The following is an 18,419-nucleotide window of genomic DNA, read 5'->3' as shown; positions in this document are numbered from 1 at the left end:
TTTTATTTGAACATTTTTCACTTCTAAAAATTGTTGAAAGGACAGTGAATAGCTATATATTCTCAGGATTTACCAATTGTAAACTTAGTTTGGGGTTTTTTTTTGGTTTGTTTTTTCTTTTTGGAGGGGGCCACACCGCCTGGCTTGCGGGATCTTAGGTCCCCAACCAGGGATTGAACCCGGGCCCATGGTAGTGGAAATGCAGAGTCCTAACCACTGGACTGCCAGGGAATTCCTGTAAACACTTAGTTTCTAATGGAAAAATCTTTATATAAAGACTAGCTTTTTAAAAATGTAGATAAACAGGAAACATTGAAGGAAATAAGCCAAATGGAAAGCTTGTGTGATACGTGGAAATATTCCCCAAATGATCGTGTCACCACAGTTGAGGGCTGTACCCTTTGTTATGTTGACACATCCAGCCTGTCCACTCCGAAGTATGTCTTGAAGGCTGCCATTGAAGAACACGGTGTTGGACTCTCTGGGGGACCCTTCCAGTGAATACATCATGAACTGCACCTTCCAAAGGTGGTCCCAACTAGAGACTGTCCTGCTATCTCAGTTGTTCTTGTTTTGCTTTGCACCTGGAAGGCACAGTGCTTCCCCATGACACCTTACTTAGTTAAGCACTTTTCCACAAATAAATGAGTCACTAGAGTTAATCTTACACAAGCTATTTGGGGTTTCCTTCTTGAGCTGAGGAATGTTTTTCTTCTTCCCATCACTCTAGCTAAATTTAAAATTCAAAGCAGTAGCTCCTCATCAAATAATTAAGCTGATTGCCTTTGTACATTGGCAACATCTTTTTCCACCTAATTTGATATTCTGTGGGAAGCTGCAAAGCCAATTTAACTAATAAAATGCGGCATCTTTATATCAGGCAGTGTTAATGATTAGCAGCAATGTGTGTCCTATTTTGATTTTGTTTGTTTTATTTTAAGTTTCCTGTTAGCTGCAGTGGTTACTGACTGTGAATAGAATTCAGGGTCCTGCCCAAACTATGGACCAGTTATGGCCCTGCAGAAAAATGGTTTTGAATCTGGTCTTTGTGTCTGATAGACATGGGTTTAAGTCTTATTTCTGCTTCTTATTTGTAGCATCTCCTTAGGGAATTATCTCGTGTGTGTGTGTGTGTGTGTGTGTGTGTGTGTGTGTATGTCTGTTTTTTTCATTTATAAAAACAAGGGTATTCAATTTTAAGACTTAGTGTAAAGGTACAGTAATCAAAACAGTGTGGTATTGGTGAAGGGTTAGACACACAGGTCAATGGAATAGAATAGAGTCCAGAAGTAGACCCACACAAATATGGCCAACTGATTGTCAACAAGGTTAAAAAAGCAATTCAGTGCAGAAAGGATGGCATTTTTAATGGTACTGGAATAATTAGACTTCCATATATCCCCCCCATGAAAAAAAATCTGGATACATATTTCACACCTTGTTAAAGAAATTAACTCAAAATGGACCGTGCCTTTATAAATCATCCATGGCAACCTAAACAGAGGCTGTCCAGGAGGGGTGGAACCCTAGCCAATGTAGAAAAAAATCTGGGCTGTGTTTTAAGTTCTAAGAAGAATGGAAACACATGTAAAATCATGTAAGAATCTCTGATTCCTATTAATGTTAACAAAGAAAATAGCTCTTTTAAAGAATAATGTTGGTATAGCTTCTAGGAACTGGTCAGTCATGTAGAAATGAATGGTAAGAAGAGGTTTTAAAATCATAAGGCACAGTTTACAGTGTGACTTTTAAAATATACAAAATAGTCCAAACTATACAAAGGCTGTCCAAAATAGCCTAGCTCGGATCATCCCATTCCTATGGGCTGCTAGGGGAGGATTCTGAAAACAGTGCTACTATGAGCTGTTTGCCATTTGCAACTTCATTGTGAATTCCTTCTTGTGAATATATTAAAGATAGCCACATTTTCTTAAGAGAACTATTAGTATTGATACTTTTAAGGGTAAATCAATGAATAATGAGAAGCAAGGTAGGGATTCTCATTCTCTCTTCCCTGGCTGTGGTTGATTTTGGGTTGTTTAGAGCAGGGGGCCCAACCCCCAGGCGGAGGACTGGTTAAGGAACCGGGCCGCACAGCAGGAGGTGAGCGGCGGGAAAGCAAGGGAAGCTTCATCTGCCGCTCCCCCATGGCTCGCGCGTTACCGCTGACCCATCCCCCCCATTGCTCTCATTACTGCCTGAACCATCCCCCTGCCCCCCCCCCCCAGCCGGTGGAAAAATTGTCTTCCAGGAAACCGGTCCCTGGTGCCAGAAAGGTCGGGGGCTGCTGGTTTAGAGCCTTGTGGCAGAGCTGTCACAGGGACCACAGCCTTTATAGTGAAGTAATTGTATTCCTAGCGAACCTACAAAACACTGTTGGGGAAATTACTGTTGATCTTTACAAAGCAAAACAAAAAACACTCTTTCCGTATCTGTCGTCGCAGAGCTGTGACGGAGAGCATCAATCAGCTCATCAGTCTGTGCACCCAGCAAGCTCCTGGCCAGAAGGAATGTGATAACGCCCTGCGGGAGCTCGAGGTGAGTCCCTGGAAAGGCTGCTGAGGATTTCAGAGTGTCTGTGTGTCTGTCCTTTCCCTCCGGGTCAGGTTCTTCTCTATTCTTACCTTTGATCTTTCCTGGGAAACTATTGGAGCCAAAGTTCCAATCCAAGTGGGAAGGAATTAAAGAAAAATTAGATTTGGTGAGGTTATCATCCCTGCTTCCCTGTTTCCACTTAAGAGTTGCTTTGTTAAAGGATTCTTTATTTCATACAGGAAGAGGCCTATGGTATTGAGTATAGGCTGAAGATAAGCAATTTCTACCTAAAAAGTTTGGGAGTGATTATTCTGGGGCATTTGGGAGAAGCTGGAATAGATGTGCTTTATGAGTAAAAATGATTTTCCCGTACATCGTATTTTGTAACATGTAGGGGGCTCATTAGAGAAAACCCAGGAGTAACACTTATTACTATACAGTCAAGGTGGCCGTGGAGCTCCTAGTGGCCCAGACACAGTGTAGGGCTTATCAGTTTATATTCATACTTAGGGTTTATTTTTAATGGAAAATTCATTTATGCCCACAGAGTATACATGGGCAAGAATAAAATCAGTGTGCCTACTTGTCTGTAAAGCAGTCCTAACCAATTCAGGTTATGTTGAAACAGGCAAATGGTTATCTCAGTAGATATGGGTTGGTTGTACCGAGTGTACCTTTAGTTTTCTGAACAGGGATACCCACCATGCCAGAGCTGTTAGGGGTGGGGGGTTGATTGCAGCTTCTGAAGGGTCTGATTGAGGCCCAGTCCGCCGATGGCAAGAGGCCATCGGCACAACTGAAAGTGAGAATAGGCAGGGGGCTGAAGCATTCTGAAAACAGTGGAGAATGTTTCCTTCCTTGGGTGAGTCACTGCCCTATCCTGGTCTGTTCACATTTGCAAATATAAATGATACGGGGACTGTTGATCTAAATGAGGTCTGTTGGCCCGGATGCACATCCTCTGTGCCTTAATGGTATCCTTGGTTGCCAAAATTATGGCTATTTCAGTGTTGCTGTTACTAAGGCAGTTTTGATCATCCAAGGAGTGGGAGGAGTTTCTTCAATGAAATGAACACCTTTGTGCCGCCCTCTTCCCCTCAGATCTTTGCTGATTAACTCAGCAGTTTCACCATTACTTCCCCCCAACCCTTAGCAACTCACATGGCCTTGTCTTTTTGTTGGCTGTGCCCCAAAGTCTGCTAGGTCCCACTGTATCTTCTCACTCAACAGGGAGGAAGATGGATGGCTATGTCCCCTGACTTTCCTCCCCTGGAAAAGTCCCTCATAAACGATGATCAAAGGTTATTGCAACATGAAAGCTAGCAACGGTTTTCAGCAGACTGGAGACAAAGGCAGAAAAAGCAAGCCCCATGCCCTGTTCCTTGATGGAGACCTAAACAAGATTCAACATTTTCTATACTTTTAAAGTTAAAAACAAATGAACCATTCCAGTGGGTGGTTTTGGGGGGGTTACCTTCTTTCATGCCTACCCATTGAAAGGTCCCAGAATTGAAAACTGAGGTCCCTACTAATCAAGAAGAAATGAATGAACCTGTCCTTGATATTTAAACTCCTTGGAGTTATCCAGCAGAGAAATTATACTCATTGACCATGAATATATATTGCCTCCCACTAACTTTCAGATTCTTTAAGAAAAAAATGTCCCCGTTCTGTGGATACCATGCTTCTCCTTCACATTTGAAAACAAGAGATTCTCCTCTCTGTCAGAGCTAACCAAGACACACCCACCCCAATCAGCGTGGTGTTGCCCGCAGGAAATCTGAAGTCATAGACACTGTGATCTAAATTCCTCTCAAGAATCTGGATAATGACCAGAATCCTGTGTATGGAGGAGAAGTTGATAGTTGGTATTTTATGTTGAGTTTCCCTTGTTCTATAAGGCTTGCTCTTAAGTTGTGTTCTCCTTCTGTAGACTGTCAAGGGGATGTTGGACAATCCCAATGAACCTGTTAGTGACCTCTCTTACTTTGACTGCATCGAGAGTGTAATGGAAAACTCCAAGGTAAGCCTGGCTGTGCTGTTAGCATCCCTCCTCATTGTGGGGAAGAATCAAGACATGCTTTGTGTGCACTGGCCCGTGGCCCCTCTGCATGGTTGCCCGTGTCCTAAAGCCCTGTTATGGCGCCCTTTGCCCAGGTGCTTCTCAAACCTGGCTGTGCATCAGAATCACCTGGGGGTCTTGTTGAACACACCTTGCTAGGTCACACCTCTGAGTTTCTGATTCAGTAGATCCCAAGGTGGGGGAGATTGTGCATTTCTGACAAGTTCCCAGGTCCTGCCATGTGGTCCAGGGCCCACTCTATGAGAACCACTGCTCAGACCCTATGAGGGATGGGTCTTACTGTGAGTCAGAGCATGTATTTCCTTCAACTGGAACTGCACTGGTGGGGAAAGCCCTTCAATGGCCTTGGCTTATATGAGATCCTCCCATGTGTTCTTTTCACCATCTATCCATGCCTTGCATTCTCAAGGGGAGTGAAAAATTGTGGGGGTTTTTTGGGGGGTGCGGGTGGTGAAAGTATCTAAGATTATACAAAGGTTTGTGTCCTCCCTTCTCCAAATCTTAACCCTGCTCAACAAGATCTTATTTCTTAGTATTTGATTTAATGTGGGTGGCAGTTGGAGGGGGGTGGTCTAAAAAGACTTCTTATCAGAGCAATAATAATAATATTTTAAAAGGTCAGGAAACACTGATCTATGGTAATTGCACCAGTGTTTTTTGAGAATGCCTCAAAATCAGGATAAAATGAAATGCAAGTGAGATGAATGGAATTTCTTTCTTTCCCTATCCAAGATGGCTTCTTGACAAACAAAGAGCTCTGTCTTGGGTTCTAGACTTGGATGTGATAGTCTCCCTAAAGATTTCTGTTGAACATCCTTCAGTTCTAAGATCTGTGACCCTGGAAAGTAGGACCTGCCTTCCTGGGGCATGAGGAGGCCCATGAAGACACAACACCAGATATGGGGCAGGCGCCTTGCCTCTGCCTGTGTGACCTTCTGTCTGACCTTGTGCATGGTGCTTGACCTCTCTGGGTTAGATTCTGAGTACTGAAATCCCGTTTAGCTGTTATTTTAAAGACCTCTGATAGGGACTTCCCTGGTGGTGCAGTGGTTAAGAATCCGCCTGCCAGTGCAGGGGACACGGGTTCGAGCCCTGGTCCGGGAAGATCCCACATGCCACGGGAGCAACTAAGCCTGTGCACCACAACTACTGAGCCTGCGCTCTAGAGCCCACGAGCCACAACTACTGAGCCCACGTGCCACGGCTACTGAAGCCTGAGCGTCTAGAGCCCGTGCTTCACAACAAGAGAAGCCACTGCAATGAGAAGCATGCACGCTGTGACAAAGAGTAGCCCTCGCTCGTTGCAACTAGAGAAAGCCCGCGCACAGCAATGAAGACCCAGTGCAGCCCCCCAAAATTAATTAATTAATTAAAGACTATCAATAAGTGAATAATATCGGGAAGAGTGTGTCTTCTGCTTTCTGGGTATGGTCTTCACCTACAGCTCGGTAGATATGTCTGATTTTATATTCTGGGAACTAACAGTTCTCAGTTTAGACCATTCACCCATGGGCTGCCCTGTATAGATTTTAGTTTATTGATCTGTGTATAGTAACTGTACCTCCTTGAGATATAGATAACTTTTGGGTGAAAGCTTCAGAATTTATTTATTTCTCTTTGTGGAACAGAAATGATATCATTATCTTAAATCTCTTCTTATTGCAAATAAAGTAAAATAATGGCAAATATTGTAAATTAAGTGGCCTTGAACATTCAAGTTGGAAGGGTAGCCCCTTTACCCCATGGTCTGAAGGAATGTTGGTCAGAATATCGCTGGTGGTTTGTTTTGCAGGTTCTGGGCGAGTCGATGGCAGGGATTTCGCAGAATGCCAAGACCGGGGACCTCCCTGCTTTTGGGGAGTGTGTGGGGATTGCGTCCAAGGCTCTCTGTGGGCTGACGGAGGCTGCAGCCCAGGTAAGGCACGGGTGCCCGTGCCCCACGACGCAGGCCTTCCAGCCCTGTCCTGTGCCGGGTCCCTGTGGGAGGCACGCGGGGGCTTCAGCTTCAGCTCCATCTCCACCCATCACCACGGAAACCATGGAGAAGGTGGTGGCTCTTGCTGGCTAAGCATTTAGGCAAAACATCAGCCCGTTACCCCTGGAGCAGAGCAGCCTGGAGAGAACACTGAACCCTGCAGACCCAGCCTAAGGGTTCAGAGGCCCGTCTTTTTTTCTTTTTTTTTTTAAGGTCATTGTTACAGATAAGTTGTTTGGGGGGAAAAAAATAGGTATGACACAATTCAAATTCCCTCTGAGGCTTTAGAGTTGCAAAAGTCTTAGTCATGCTCTTTTTAGAATCAGAAGGAGAAAAAATTGGATGCCATCACACAGAGTCATGATCAGGCATGTTCCTGGCTCGTCTTCAACTGTGCTGTGTATTTCCAATAATTGCTGGGCTCATGTAACTGAATTTCCAAGAATGTCAGCATTTACCTTGAAGGATTTATCATTTGACAATTGCCTTGAGCCTAGAAGATTTTATTGAACCAAAGAAAAACATCCCTAGTTCAGGGGGTGAAATCACCTTCCCTTATTTGGCCCCTCATATCTCAGGGGAAATGAGTTAAGGTTAGAATTTTCCCTCACAGATTCATTTTCTCCCTGTTATTTGGCTAACACCTCCAAAGGGTTTGAAGAGAAGACCTTCTCTTGTAGCCTCTTGTCCTCTTGGAGACCGAATATTGCCTTTTTTTCCCCTGAACCATTTTATTCATCCTTACTTACTGCTTCAAATACTGGCCTAAACAAGAAGGATACATTAGGCTACGAGATGAGAAATCCTCATGTAGGGCAGGCTCCAGGGTTGGCCTACCCAGTAGCTCCACACCATCAGTCTACACCCACTTTTTTCCCCCTCTGCCATCTGCCAGCCAAAGAGTGAGCTCCATGCTGAGGCTGGTCCCCCTCATGGTCATAAGGTGGCTGCCAGAGCACTCAGGGCTGCATCCATCCTCGGTCATGCCCCATGGAAGAGCTTCTTGAGGCTTTCTTAAGAACAAGGAGACAGTTCCCAAAAGCCTGTAGCAAACTCCTGCTGGCATGTCCCCGGCCCAAGCGAGTGTCAGCTTGTCCAGGCCTAAACTCTTACTGATGAGATGAGTCTGACCACCTTGCACTGGGAGCACCTGAGAATGACTGTTGTATGTATACTGTGGGACCACACTCCCCCACAGGCGTATCTAGGAGTACAGCGAGCCTGAGCTGTGATTTACCTCCTCCCTTCCAGGCTGCATACCTTGTTGGCATCTCTGATCCGAACAGCCAGGCCGGCCATCAGGGCCTTGTGGACCCCATCCAGTTTGCCAGGGCAAACCAGGCTATCCAGATGGCATGCCAGAACCTGGTGGACCCCGGCAGCAGCCCGTCACAGGTAACTTTGGGGCAGGGATGTGAGATCTGCATGTCCTTGAGCTCTTGGAGGTGGGTGGTGGGAGGCTGCGAGAATAAAGATGACCATTCTTTCAGAACTTGCAAAGCCAGGCAGATCATGACTTAGGGGGATGTTGCAAAATGTGGTGAGGGTGGAACAGGTAGGTGCTCTGGAATGGAGTGCCGGAAGGCAGTCACAGTGGCGTAATCACAGCGAGATTCATCAGGAGGCTCACGGTTCCATTTGTTCAGTTCAGGGGACATAACGTTTAGGGCTTGCTCTGTGCTCGGCACTAAGGGTCACCATGAGTGAGACCCGACCCTCTACCCCCTGCCCCCTTAACTCTTACTGTGGGTTAAAGTTTGGAAGATGGAGTGATCGGGGTATGATGACAAGGCAAGGGAGGCACAGAGGAAGGTGTGATGAATTCTCTGAGGGGCTCTCAGGGGTCACTTCCCAGAGGTGGTGGTGCTGACCCAGACCCCAAAGCTGGGTCAGAATCCATAGCACAAAAGGAGCCACAGAGACATTTGAGAACTAGACAGTATGTGTGACGTTCCTTGATACTTCTAATACCCAAGTGACATGGGTCGTGTTCAATAATTCCAGCAGTATGTGCTAAAAAGAACAAGAATGGCCTATATGGGCTAGCAGAAGCAAGCTGTGATGGGCACATCTACTGCTGACCCTGGGACCAGCGTTCTTGAGGCAGGAGAAGGACCCAAGTAAAGGATACCTGGGGGACCACCCAGACCTAAGGCAGGTGTCAGTGCACCTGAGATTCCTTACCTGTCCAGTTAAGGCCAAGGGGGTGTTACCAGCCTCAGCAAAGTGGATCAGGCAGATTCAGAAACGCAGCTGGGGCTGGGAGATCCCTGAGCCACACCCCTTAATAAGGTGCCTATAGCCCACCTGGGGGTGACATACAGCTGCATGTGACTGTTAAACACTTGAAATGTAACTGGTCCAAACTGTGATGGGCTGTAAGTGTAAAATACTGACCAATTTCAAAGACTCAGTAGGATAAGGGATTGTGAAAGCTTAGTATTCTTAAATTGATTACATGGTGAAATGAAATGTTTTGGATATATCAAGCTCAATAAAATATATTATTTACAATAATTTCCCTTGTTTCTGTACTTATTTTCATGTAGCTACTAGAAATTTTAAAATTAGATATGTGGCTCGCACTCTGTTTCTGTTGGGCAGCGCTGGCCTAGACCCTGGGCCGTGTCCCTCCTGGCTGGGGGTCACAAAGGACAGCTGACAGCATCTCCTCTGAGACTGCCTGGAGCCCAGCCCACTCCCACATCAGCCCTGCCTTTCCTTTTCTTTGTTTAGTCTCTCTGCCTTAATAATTCCCGCCCTCCCCTTTCTTGGAGTGACTTCAGGGGCGGCAGAGCTAGAGACATGGGTTTTATTTCCACGAGCCCTAGACATGTGAGTTGAAGGGGAATCCAGGGCTCGGAACCAGGGTGGACTCCAGTGAACTGGACCCCTCTGCACTGAAGCGTGGGGTGCCCCCAACCCAGTCCATGCTTTATAGGTTCTGTCAGCCGCCACGATTGTCGCCAAGCACACCTCGGCCTTGTGCAATGCCTGCCGCATCGCCTCATCCAAGACGGGCAACCCTGTGGCCAAGAGGCATTTTGTCCAGTCAGCCAAGGAAGTCGCCAACAGCACTGCCAACCTGGTGAAGACCATCAAGGTAGGTCGCTGAGCTGAGGCCTTAGGAATCCCCGTGACACCTGTTGCAGAGGGGAACGAGGTAGGGGATTGAAGCTCTGCTCTCTAATACTTGCTTCTAGTGGAGTTCAACTTCTAATTCAGTCTCATGATTTAAGTCACTGAGGAGCGGTTCATTAGTGATGGAGATATTTATCAGGAAAAACCAACAGCCTTGGTCTCTACTAACCTTCTGCATAGTGGGTGGGGAGGGGTAAACTATGTGCTTAGTGGGGGAGGGTGGTTTTGAGGGGATGGTAGAGGGCCCTGCCATGGGTGTTAAATATCTCTGGACCAAGAGAGAAGGTGGAGGGAGAATGGAATGGGAAATTTTTGGGAAAATCTTTTTAAAAAGGTCAATTTATTCTGTCCTGTGATATCTATTCTATTTATAGTTGTTTAAATGTTTTCAGTGGAGCATGAGCTTCTTAAAATAGAGCATTCCATGTTGATAACAAGTTCGTCTTTGTGTTCATGGCTGTGGACAGGTTGAGGGGAAGCAGGGCAAGGGTACCCTGTGAGGAGGGAATCGCAATCGCTGGGCTGTAGTATTTGTAGCTGGGTGATCAGACCGCAAACCCGGTCTGCCGTGCGTGGGACACCCAGCAGACACCAAGCAGCTGACCTGGTGGGAAGACAGCCACAGCCTGAACAGCAGACCCCTGGCAAAGAACCTCCAAAGGAGGTGGTCATGGAAGGCAAGCTATCAGTTCTGTGCAAACCAGGCAATGCCGAAGGGAAGGCCATTGGAGGGTTCACACTTGACTGAAGGATTTTCACTCTCTTGGAGGTGGGATGATCTGCTTTGTTGCCGGGCAAGTCCTGGAGGGATGGGGCTTTTCCCCCTGTTGTCTCCAGAGGATATGTTACTACACACCTCATTTCCCTTGCACTACACAAAGCCAATTTAATCTTGTGGAGAAATTAGTCAACAGGCTGAGCAAAGCAGAAGCCAAGGAGAGATTGTGCAGCCCAGCAGCAGCTGGAAGCAGGCAGGCAAGAGCCACGGGGCAGTTAAAACCCGCTTATTTAAAGACAATAATAAGATAAATTGAAGATGAATAAATAAGGCCAGTGCCCAGGTGCCCCCAGGATCCTGCTGGCAGCTCCCTTTAATTACTGTCATGGTTCGTGGTATTAGAAATGAATAAAGCTTATGTTTTCCGATATTTAGTTTACCCAAAGCCTGTTCCGTGCTTTGTGTATATCACTCATTCAGTCCACACAACCCACCACCCTGTGCTTGCCATCCCCGTTTTTACGGTCAGGACGGTGACGCACAAGGAGGTTAAGTAACTTTCTTGGGGTGATTCAGCCACTAAGTGGTAGACCGGAATTCAGACCCAGATCCCCTGCTCTTTCCACTCAAGCCTGCTCTCGCCCATGGCATGCAGTGTACATCGTTAGCATGGAGAGACTAAGCCAGCTCACCAGGCTGGGAAGAAATACCTGGTTGTGTTTACAGTGCTTGTGTGCCAGTCTCGGGGGAGGCAGGGCTGGAAAGACGGCAATAGAATTGAGACGTAGTGACATCATTGTCGGTTGCTGTGTAACTAACTTATTTCAATTAAACTTGGCCATTTTCCGATCATCAAAAAAACAGACTAGATTTAGATGGACCAAGGGGGAGACAAAGGCAAGGAGCTATTCTATACAAATTCTGGGATACCTTTCTTTTCTGCCTTCTCCTCAGTTTTAAATCCCGACCTGTCTCCGTTAAGGTCTCATTTTCTTTTCAGATTCTCCTCACAGTGGCAACCCCTCTTTGTAACTGCCTGCAGCAGATGAGCTCTTGTGATGGCCTTAAAAATAGGCCTGTGCAGAAACACCAGAGGGGGGATGCAGGCTGTTGTGACATGGAGAAGATGAAGCCTCCTTCCCCGCGAGCACCCCGGGAATCGATAGCTGTGCACAAGGAACAGAAATGACCCTCTTGCTCCGCAGCTTGCTGAAATGCGCTTGGTGTTGCGATTCCCATCAGGTGGCAGGCTTTGCCGGGGACAATGAACTTTGTTTTGAATTTCCTAATAGGAAAATGGTGAAGGCCATTTCACCGTAGCACACTGTACTACATATCGAATAGACTTGCTGAGTTAAGGAATGGTTAAGAATCCTGTCGAATAGCGAAACAAATGAATGTTTAATTCCCTAAATGCTTGAAACAGGCACCATCGAGGCTAAATTTTGCTCTAAGTTTTATGCCTCTTAGTCCTTTTCTTTTTTTTTTTTTCCTTTAAATCACAAGGATGTGCCCAAGCCTAAATCCCAGCTGCCCCACCTTTCTAGTTCACAATGAAAGGAGGGGAACCCCTCCCCAGAGGAACACTGGCGAGCAGGGAGCAGATTACCCCACAGTGGGTCATCAGCACCCATTAGAATGCCTGCCTCCAGGGATCATAAATCTCTGCTGATGGCATTCTTTGCAATCCCAGAGCATGGCTCAGCGAGAGTAAATACACCCTCCTCCCTGCCAGGTGCTGCTCTCAACGCCGGCCAACTTAGAAACACACGGAGCCCTAACCACGGGTGCCGTCTTTCTGCTGGTTCCCCCCGTGTACCAATGCCTGCTTCTCTCTCTCCAGTCAGCTCTTTACCTAGCCTCAAATCAGATGTGTGGAATCGAATGTTATTTTAAATGTGCGGTCACTCAGGTTTAGGTGCCAAGTAGAAATTGTGCAACAACACAGCTTTTGTTTCTCTGAGAAGTTGGAGCGCAGCCTTGCCTCTCGCAGTGGAATTGAAGCTCAGGGTTTTGCCATTAAGCATTGACAGGGCGTCCAAAAGACACCAGGTCCAGCTCTCATTAACCGGTTTTAACTCGGCTGTAAGTACGTTTTCTTGATCGTCCTTTTGTTTGGATTGGTAAATAGGTTTCTTGAGAAGAAAAAGGAGGGAAAAAAACCTCTTGGTGTTCTTACGCCTTATTCTTGTTGCCTTTTCTAAGGTCAGTAGGAGGGAAGGGAGCCAGGGGTCTTGGGCTCTGGTCTGAGGCATGAGCTTGGCTTAGCGTGTCACTTTCTAGGTGTTGGTTTTATCACCTGAAACATTGGAGCTTTGGGATTAAATGATCTTTGAGATCCCTTCTAACCCCCCAAGTCCGTGAATCTTTGATTCTGGTGCACATGCAGAGATTGTTTCTCCCAGGTCCCTGTGAGGTTTCTGCTAAGTGTGAGGACATTCACAGGAGCTGGCTCAGGCTCCTGATGGCGCCTGGGCATTTGGCTAAGTGGATTTACCCTCTCATTGTTATGACGGGTGTGCTAAACATTCTGTGGCGTGGAATATCTATGTGGAAACTGTCATGCCTGCCTGAAGTTTCACCTCTGGCCAGATTTGAGTATTCCGTTTACTGGGCTTGCTCAGCCATCTCCAGAGTGGAAGCAGCATTCTGAAGTGAAATACTGTCCATGTGAACAAACCATCCTTTCTGATGCTCAATTCTTCCTTTGGAGGAAATGGCTTTTCCCTCTTGAAAATGGAAAACAGTGCTGGATTGGAGCTTGGCGTTGTAGTCCACAGCCCACGCTGTTCAGGGTCCTGCCCTTGATCCGCAGTGGGCTACATGATATGTGATTTTAGGGCCCAGCCTCAAAAAAAAATCCTTTCTTCATCCTGTTGGTGCAGTCGATGAAACTGCACAATTAGGAAACCATTCCTTGGGATTTACCTGGGGTAATCATCTTGTCGTTTTTAATTAGTTCCCCTAAGAGTGGGTGGTGTGATCAGACATCTGCCTTCCTAATAGGCCAAGAGTGTTGTAGACAGTAGAAAAGAGGATGAGAGGAGTGTGGAGAGGTAAAGGGGCAGCTAGAAGCTGAGCTAGAAGCCCTATCCCTCCCACTGGAGGGGGTGTGACTGGTGCAGCTGGGATGAGTTCCTTTGATGCCAAAGTCCGCTCCTGCCATCTGCCTGCTTCAGTGGTCCGCCTGTGCTGGGGCCACCGTTGTCGGGCTGCTGCTATGCGGCACCCAGCCGGCCTCCCAATGTGTGCCCAAATTGCTCCGAAGCCTGGTAGGGCCTGACCTCAAGGAGTCAATGATGGTAATAGTGCAACAAGATGAGAGCGCCCAGGCGGTTCACTGCCATGTCGCCGGTGCAGTGCTTCAGTGGAGGTAACAGATGCTAACTCAACTTTTACTGAGTACGTGAGTGGAGTCAGAACTGAAGCCATAAATATGAGTAAGTAGCAGGCACATAGGGTTTCCACTGGGCCTGGAAGAACCACAGAATGGGCCAAGTTAGGGTCAAGGTCAGTGCCTATCTGGTGGAGAAGGGCCTGAGCAGAGGCAAACTATGCACAGTACTAGTGAAGACGGTAAATTAGCCAGGCTTATGGGAGTTCCTCAGAAAATATTAGCATGGTGGATGTGTAATTACCGCCCCAAGCTGTCAAGACTTGATTGGAATATAGTTGTCGTTCAAGTAGCCTTTACACTAACCATGCCTGCCTACTCTTGCCCTATTGAGAAATAGAAAGGTTCCCATCTCAGATCCGGTTTGTTCTGTAATTGCTGGTGCCTCCGGTTTTTTGTTCACTAATTGTCTAAATTGACTTTTCTATGTTGCTTATAAGGGTTAAATTAAAAGTTTAATTCGTCATTTAACAAAGAAATTTACATTCTTCGACAAACATAACTGCCTTCTCAAATGGCATGCCCTTTGCTGGGAGGCGGGGGTGCTGTCACTGGTCACAGGCCATCGGTTCTAGCAGCCTTGTGCTTGAGGAGGTGCAGTCCGTGGTTGGGGAGCTTGGGATCCAAGTGTTGACCCTTTGTGGGGTGGCCTGGCATGCATCACAGGCCACTTTCCTGGCTTGTCTCCTGTGCAGGCTGTTGATCGGCGACATGACTCATCATTCAGTGCCATTGTATTACTGCTGCTAATTTTAAAAAGAAAGAAACTTTGGAAGCAAAAGATACATAGATTAAAAGCCCACGTGTGCAGAGCTCAGTGAATTTTCCCATGCCAAACACACCTAAGTAACTGTGGCCAGTCGAAGAGACAGAACACGGCAAGCGCCCAGAAGCCTACTTCTGCTCCTTCAGTCTCACTGGCTCCAAAGGGTGACCCGACAGCTAACACCCAGAATTAGTTTCACCTGTTTTTGTACTTTTGCACTAATGGAATCGTATAGTGGGTACCCTATTGTGTCTGGCCTCCTTACCGAAATATTGCATGTGTGAGATTTGTCCGTATTGCTGGGAATAGTTCTAGTATGTTTTTTCCCATTGCATTCCATTTTGCTCATTTGAAAATGACAGATACATAAGCCCTCCCTCCGTCAGTCATTCAGGGACATCCAGGTAAAAATAGCTTAGAAGTTGTTGAAGGTGGTACACAGTGTAAGATATTTTTATAGTTTGGCAAAGAATAGACTTAATTGGAGTGAAATGGAGGGGAAGAGCCAAAGGGTTATAGTCTCAAAGGTAGGGAAGAAAGTGGCTCAGCCACAGGGATGGGCAGCATAGCTCGAGGGGAGAGAAGAGCAGGCGCTCTTTGAATCACGTTAAGTGGGGAGTGGATGGGCTGTGAGGTCAGTTGGCCTGTGAGCCACACACTCAGCTTTCTTTCTTACCATTGCTCACTTAGCCCCTCTGCTTGATGGCAGAGATCCCTCCAATCAGTTCTTATTCATTGTTTATGGACTCACCAGACATTTTCAGTATTCCCATTAAACCACCTTCTTTTCGCTGGGTGGTGATTGCTGCGGCCCAGGAGTGATCTCTGTGTTTTCTCCCATCAGGCTCTGGATGGGGATTTCTCTGAGGACAACCGCAACAAGTGTCGAATTGCCACCGCCCCCTTGATCGAAGCCGTGGAGAACTTGACAGCGTTCGCCTCCAACCCTGAGTTTGTCAGCATTCCTGCCCAGATCAGCTCCGAGGTAGGGAATCCTCAGAGCAAAGGTAAAACTGAGGTCGTTGGCTTGTTTTGTGTGTCACTGAATGGGCATGAACAGTTAAGGATTCCAAAAACTCTTTCTGTCAATGTGTAGGGCACTATTACTGTTGTCATTGATGATACAAGCAGAGTTCATGAAACTCAATGTCTGTACATCACTTAAGAGGTAATGTCTTGGCTTTATATGTTGAGAACAATCTCTGTGCATAGGTTTGGGGCTGATTCTTTCTCGGTATGTTCTTTCACACTCAAAAATAATATTTAAGGAGTGGCATGGCCCCAGGTCCTCATCATCCAGGCCCCATGTGAGCCAGCCTCCATGCTTCCCTACCCTCTGTCTCCTTTCGAAGGACAGAGGTAGTGACTTGATAAAGAACATGACCTTCCAGGGTCCAAGTCATTCACTTAGTCTGTGTGCCCTGCCCTTGACCCTTCTGCTCTTTGGTCCCAGGGCTCCCAGGCACAAGAACCAATCCTGGTGTCAGCCAAGACCATGCTGGAGAGCTCATCATACCTCATCCGCACTGCACGCTCACTGGCCATCAACCCCAAAGACCCGCCCACCTGGTCTGTGCTAGCGGGACATTCCCACACTGTTTCTGACTCTATAAAGAGTCTCATCACGTCTATCAGGTTAGTGTCTCCTCCAGAAATTGCTAGCGGCCTGCATCTGACAGGGCAGGAGGGGGATAAGCCCATCAGGACTTTTATTTAATAGCAACGTGGTTGATCATTGTCATCATCTTTTTCTTTACCTCTTTGGGACCAGCGGTAGCACTTGTCACAACAGTAATAGCTAACTAAAGTATTTATCATATATTAGATACTATTCTAAGCATTTTACCTGTATTACATTATATGTTCATCACAGCAACCTTGTAAAGTAGATGCTGCTATTGTCTCTCTTTTACTGATTAGAGAATTCAGGCAGAAAGGCATTTAGATAACATTCCCAAGGGCATCCCCAGGCATGACTGCTTTAGTCCCAGTCCTTGTAAACATTGTACCATATTGTCGATACCTAGGAGATTAGGCAGAGAGCACCACTGCTTATTTAGCAGGATTTGGGGTTACCTTACCCTGATAATAAGACAAAAAGAATATTCCAGGTCCCAGAGTAACTCTGGGCATCTCTAACCTCCATGGTGGTAGTAGGAGCCTATCTACTATGAAAAATCATCCCCTGAGTAGATAAAACATTTTTGAAGTTGACCAAAGTTAATTACCCCACAGCATGGAGCGCATGCCTTTCCTCAGGTATATTTCGTTTTTGAAATTGCTTTTGAAACTTAAGGCATTTCTTTCTTAATGCCTCGCAAAGAAAAATCCACTAAATATTTTAACTCCTACCACAGCCCAGGACGTTTTCGACTAGTATGCAATGTAGAGAGCATAGTATATTTGCACTGGAAATAGCACTGCCCTTTTTTTTTTTTTTTTTAATGAGGGTCCTATGCCTAAGCCAGTGAATGGAGAATCCAAGTCCGAATTGTTTCATTTGCCGTTGCCTGGCATCAGCCTGAGATGGTGGACAGCACCCTACCCTTCCCACCAGAAACAGACTTAGCACAAGTGTTAAGTGAAGAAATTCCTGGGCTGTGCAGAGAAGCATTGCCAAGCAAGGGTCAGGAATTCACTCCCTAAAGCAATCGAGTGGGATAGAAAGTAGACAAGGGCTCCTGGCCCACCAGTTCTGGAGCAGGTTTTGGGACTTGCGCTCCGTGGAGCCCATGTTCTACTTGCTGTGTCCCTTCCAGGGACAAGGCCCCTGGACAGAGGGAATGTGACTACTCCATTGACAGCATCAACCGGTGCATCCGGGACATCGAGCAGGCCTCGCTGGCCGCTGTCAGCCAGAGCTTGGCCACGAGGGACGACATCTCCGTGGAGGTATGCAGGGCTCTGTGGCCAGCTCGGAAGCCTCTGGAAGTACTGAAGAATCCCAACATCAGGCTTTGGGGATGGGGGAATGGCACCAACACGTTTTTGATAAAGAGCTTCATCATTGGGCCACCTTCCTCTGGAGCCAGCCTGGGAAGTTTTTGGAGGGGGTAGGGCAAATGCTGAGCAGAGAATGGTGGTTTGATGAAGGAACGAACACATGTACTGCGGGGGCGGAAGGTTCAGATTTGGCTGAAATTTGGAGGGAAATGATCATTGTCAGGTAAGAGTGTGTCAGTCGGTGGAGTTACCATATTCAGTAGAGCAGACCTAAGCGTGTAAATTTTGAGTGCTTCCCTGTCATATTTCAGCACTTTTTTGACTAATGGGCGAATTCAGGATTCAGTGCTATGTGTTTGGTCCATGCAGAGATCAAGAATTCTGCCCTTGTTACTCAATATCTAGTATTGAGAGAGCTTTTGCATTCTGTTAATTCAGAGCCACATTACCCTCTCTTGCCCATTTTTCCAAAGTTGAGAATAGAATTTTCCTACTTGGCTCCTTTGAGTTTTTTCTGTTACCTGTCCAAAGGCCCCTGATTCATACTTCTTTCTTTCTGTTGAAAGTGCCTGACGCTCGGAAGGTACTTACTAAATATGAATGGTCTGTTGACTGGTGTTTCTCTCCTGACACTGAACTCATCGACAATGAACTTTGGCCCCCGTCTGTAAACAGGGCCTGGAATTGGAATTGCTCATTTTTATTAATAGAGCTGTGTATTTCATTGTTGCTTCACCCGCCTCCCCCATTTCCAAGGACAGACAGAAGGAATATGTATTCTTATCCTGTGCAGAATGTTAGAATTATCATTAATTCTAATGTGTGCTGGTCATACGTGTGCAGCTTCCTGAATTACCACCAACC

General features: G+C 46.6%; 1 protein-coding gene across 1 annotated transcript in view; it reads left to right on the top strand.

Annotated features, from left to right (window-relative positions):
• Window positions 1–18,419, top strand: part of TLN2 (talin 2) — a 304,454-nt gene that overhangs the window by 204,113 nt on the left and 81,922 nt on the right. The window contains exons 32-39 of the mRNA XM_089907140.1: window positions 2,445–2,538; window positions 4,469–4,558; window positions 6,411–6,533; window positions 7,845–7,988; window positions 9,535–9,696; window positions 15,457–15,597; window positions 16,066–16,247; window positions 17,372–17,504. Of these exons, the coding sequence (XP_089763266.1) occupies window positions 2,445–2,538; window positions 4,469–4,558; window positions 6,411–6,533; window positions 7,845–7,988; window positions 9,535–9,696; window positions 15,457–15,597; window positions 16,066–16,247; window positions 17,372–17,504 (1,069 nt within the window). The remainder of the gene's footprint in view (window positions 1–2,444; window positions 2,539–4,468; window positions 4,559–6,410; window positions 6,534–7,844; window positions 7,989–9,534; window positions 9,697–15,456; window positions 15,598–16,065; window positions 16,248–17,371; window positions 17,505–18,419) is intronic.

The sequence above is a fragment of the Delphinapterus leucas genome, chromosome 2 (genome assembly GCF_059928025.1).
Source record: "Delphinapterus leucas isolate spDelLeu-1000000601 "Yukka" chromosome 2, BTC_Dleu_Yukka2, whole genome shotgun sequence".
Classification (NCBI taxonomy): domain Eukaryota; kingdom Metazoa; phylum Chordata; class Mammalia; order Artiodactyla; family Monodontidae; genus Delphinapterus; species Delphinapterus leucas.
Note: the sequence above shows the minus strand (reverse complement) of the source record. Positions and strands in the feature narration are given on the sequence as shown.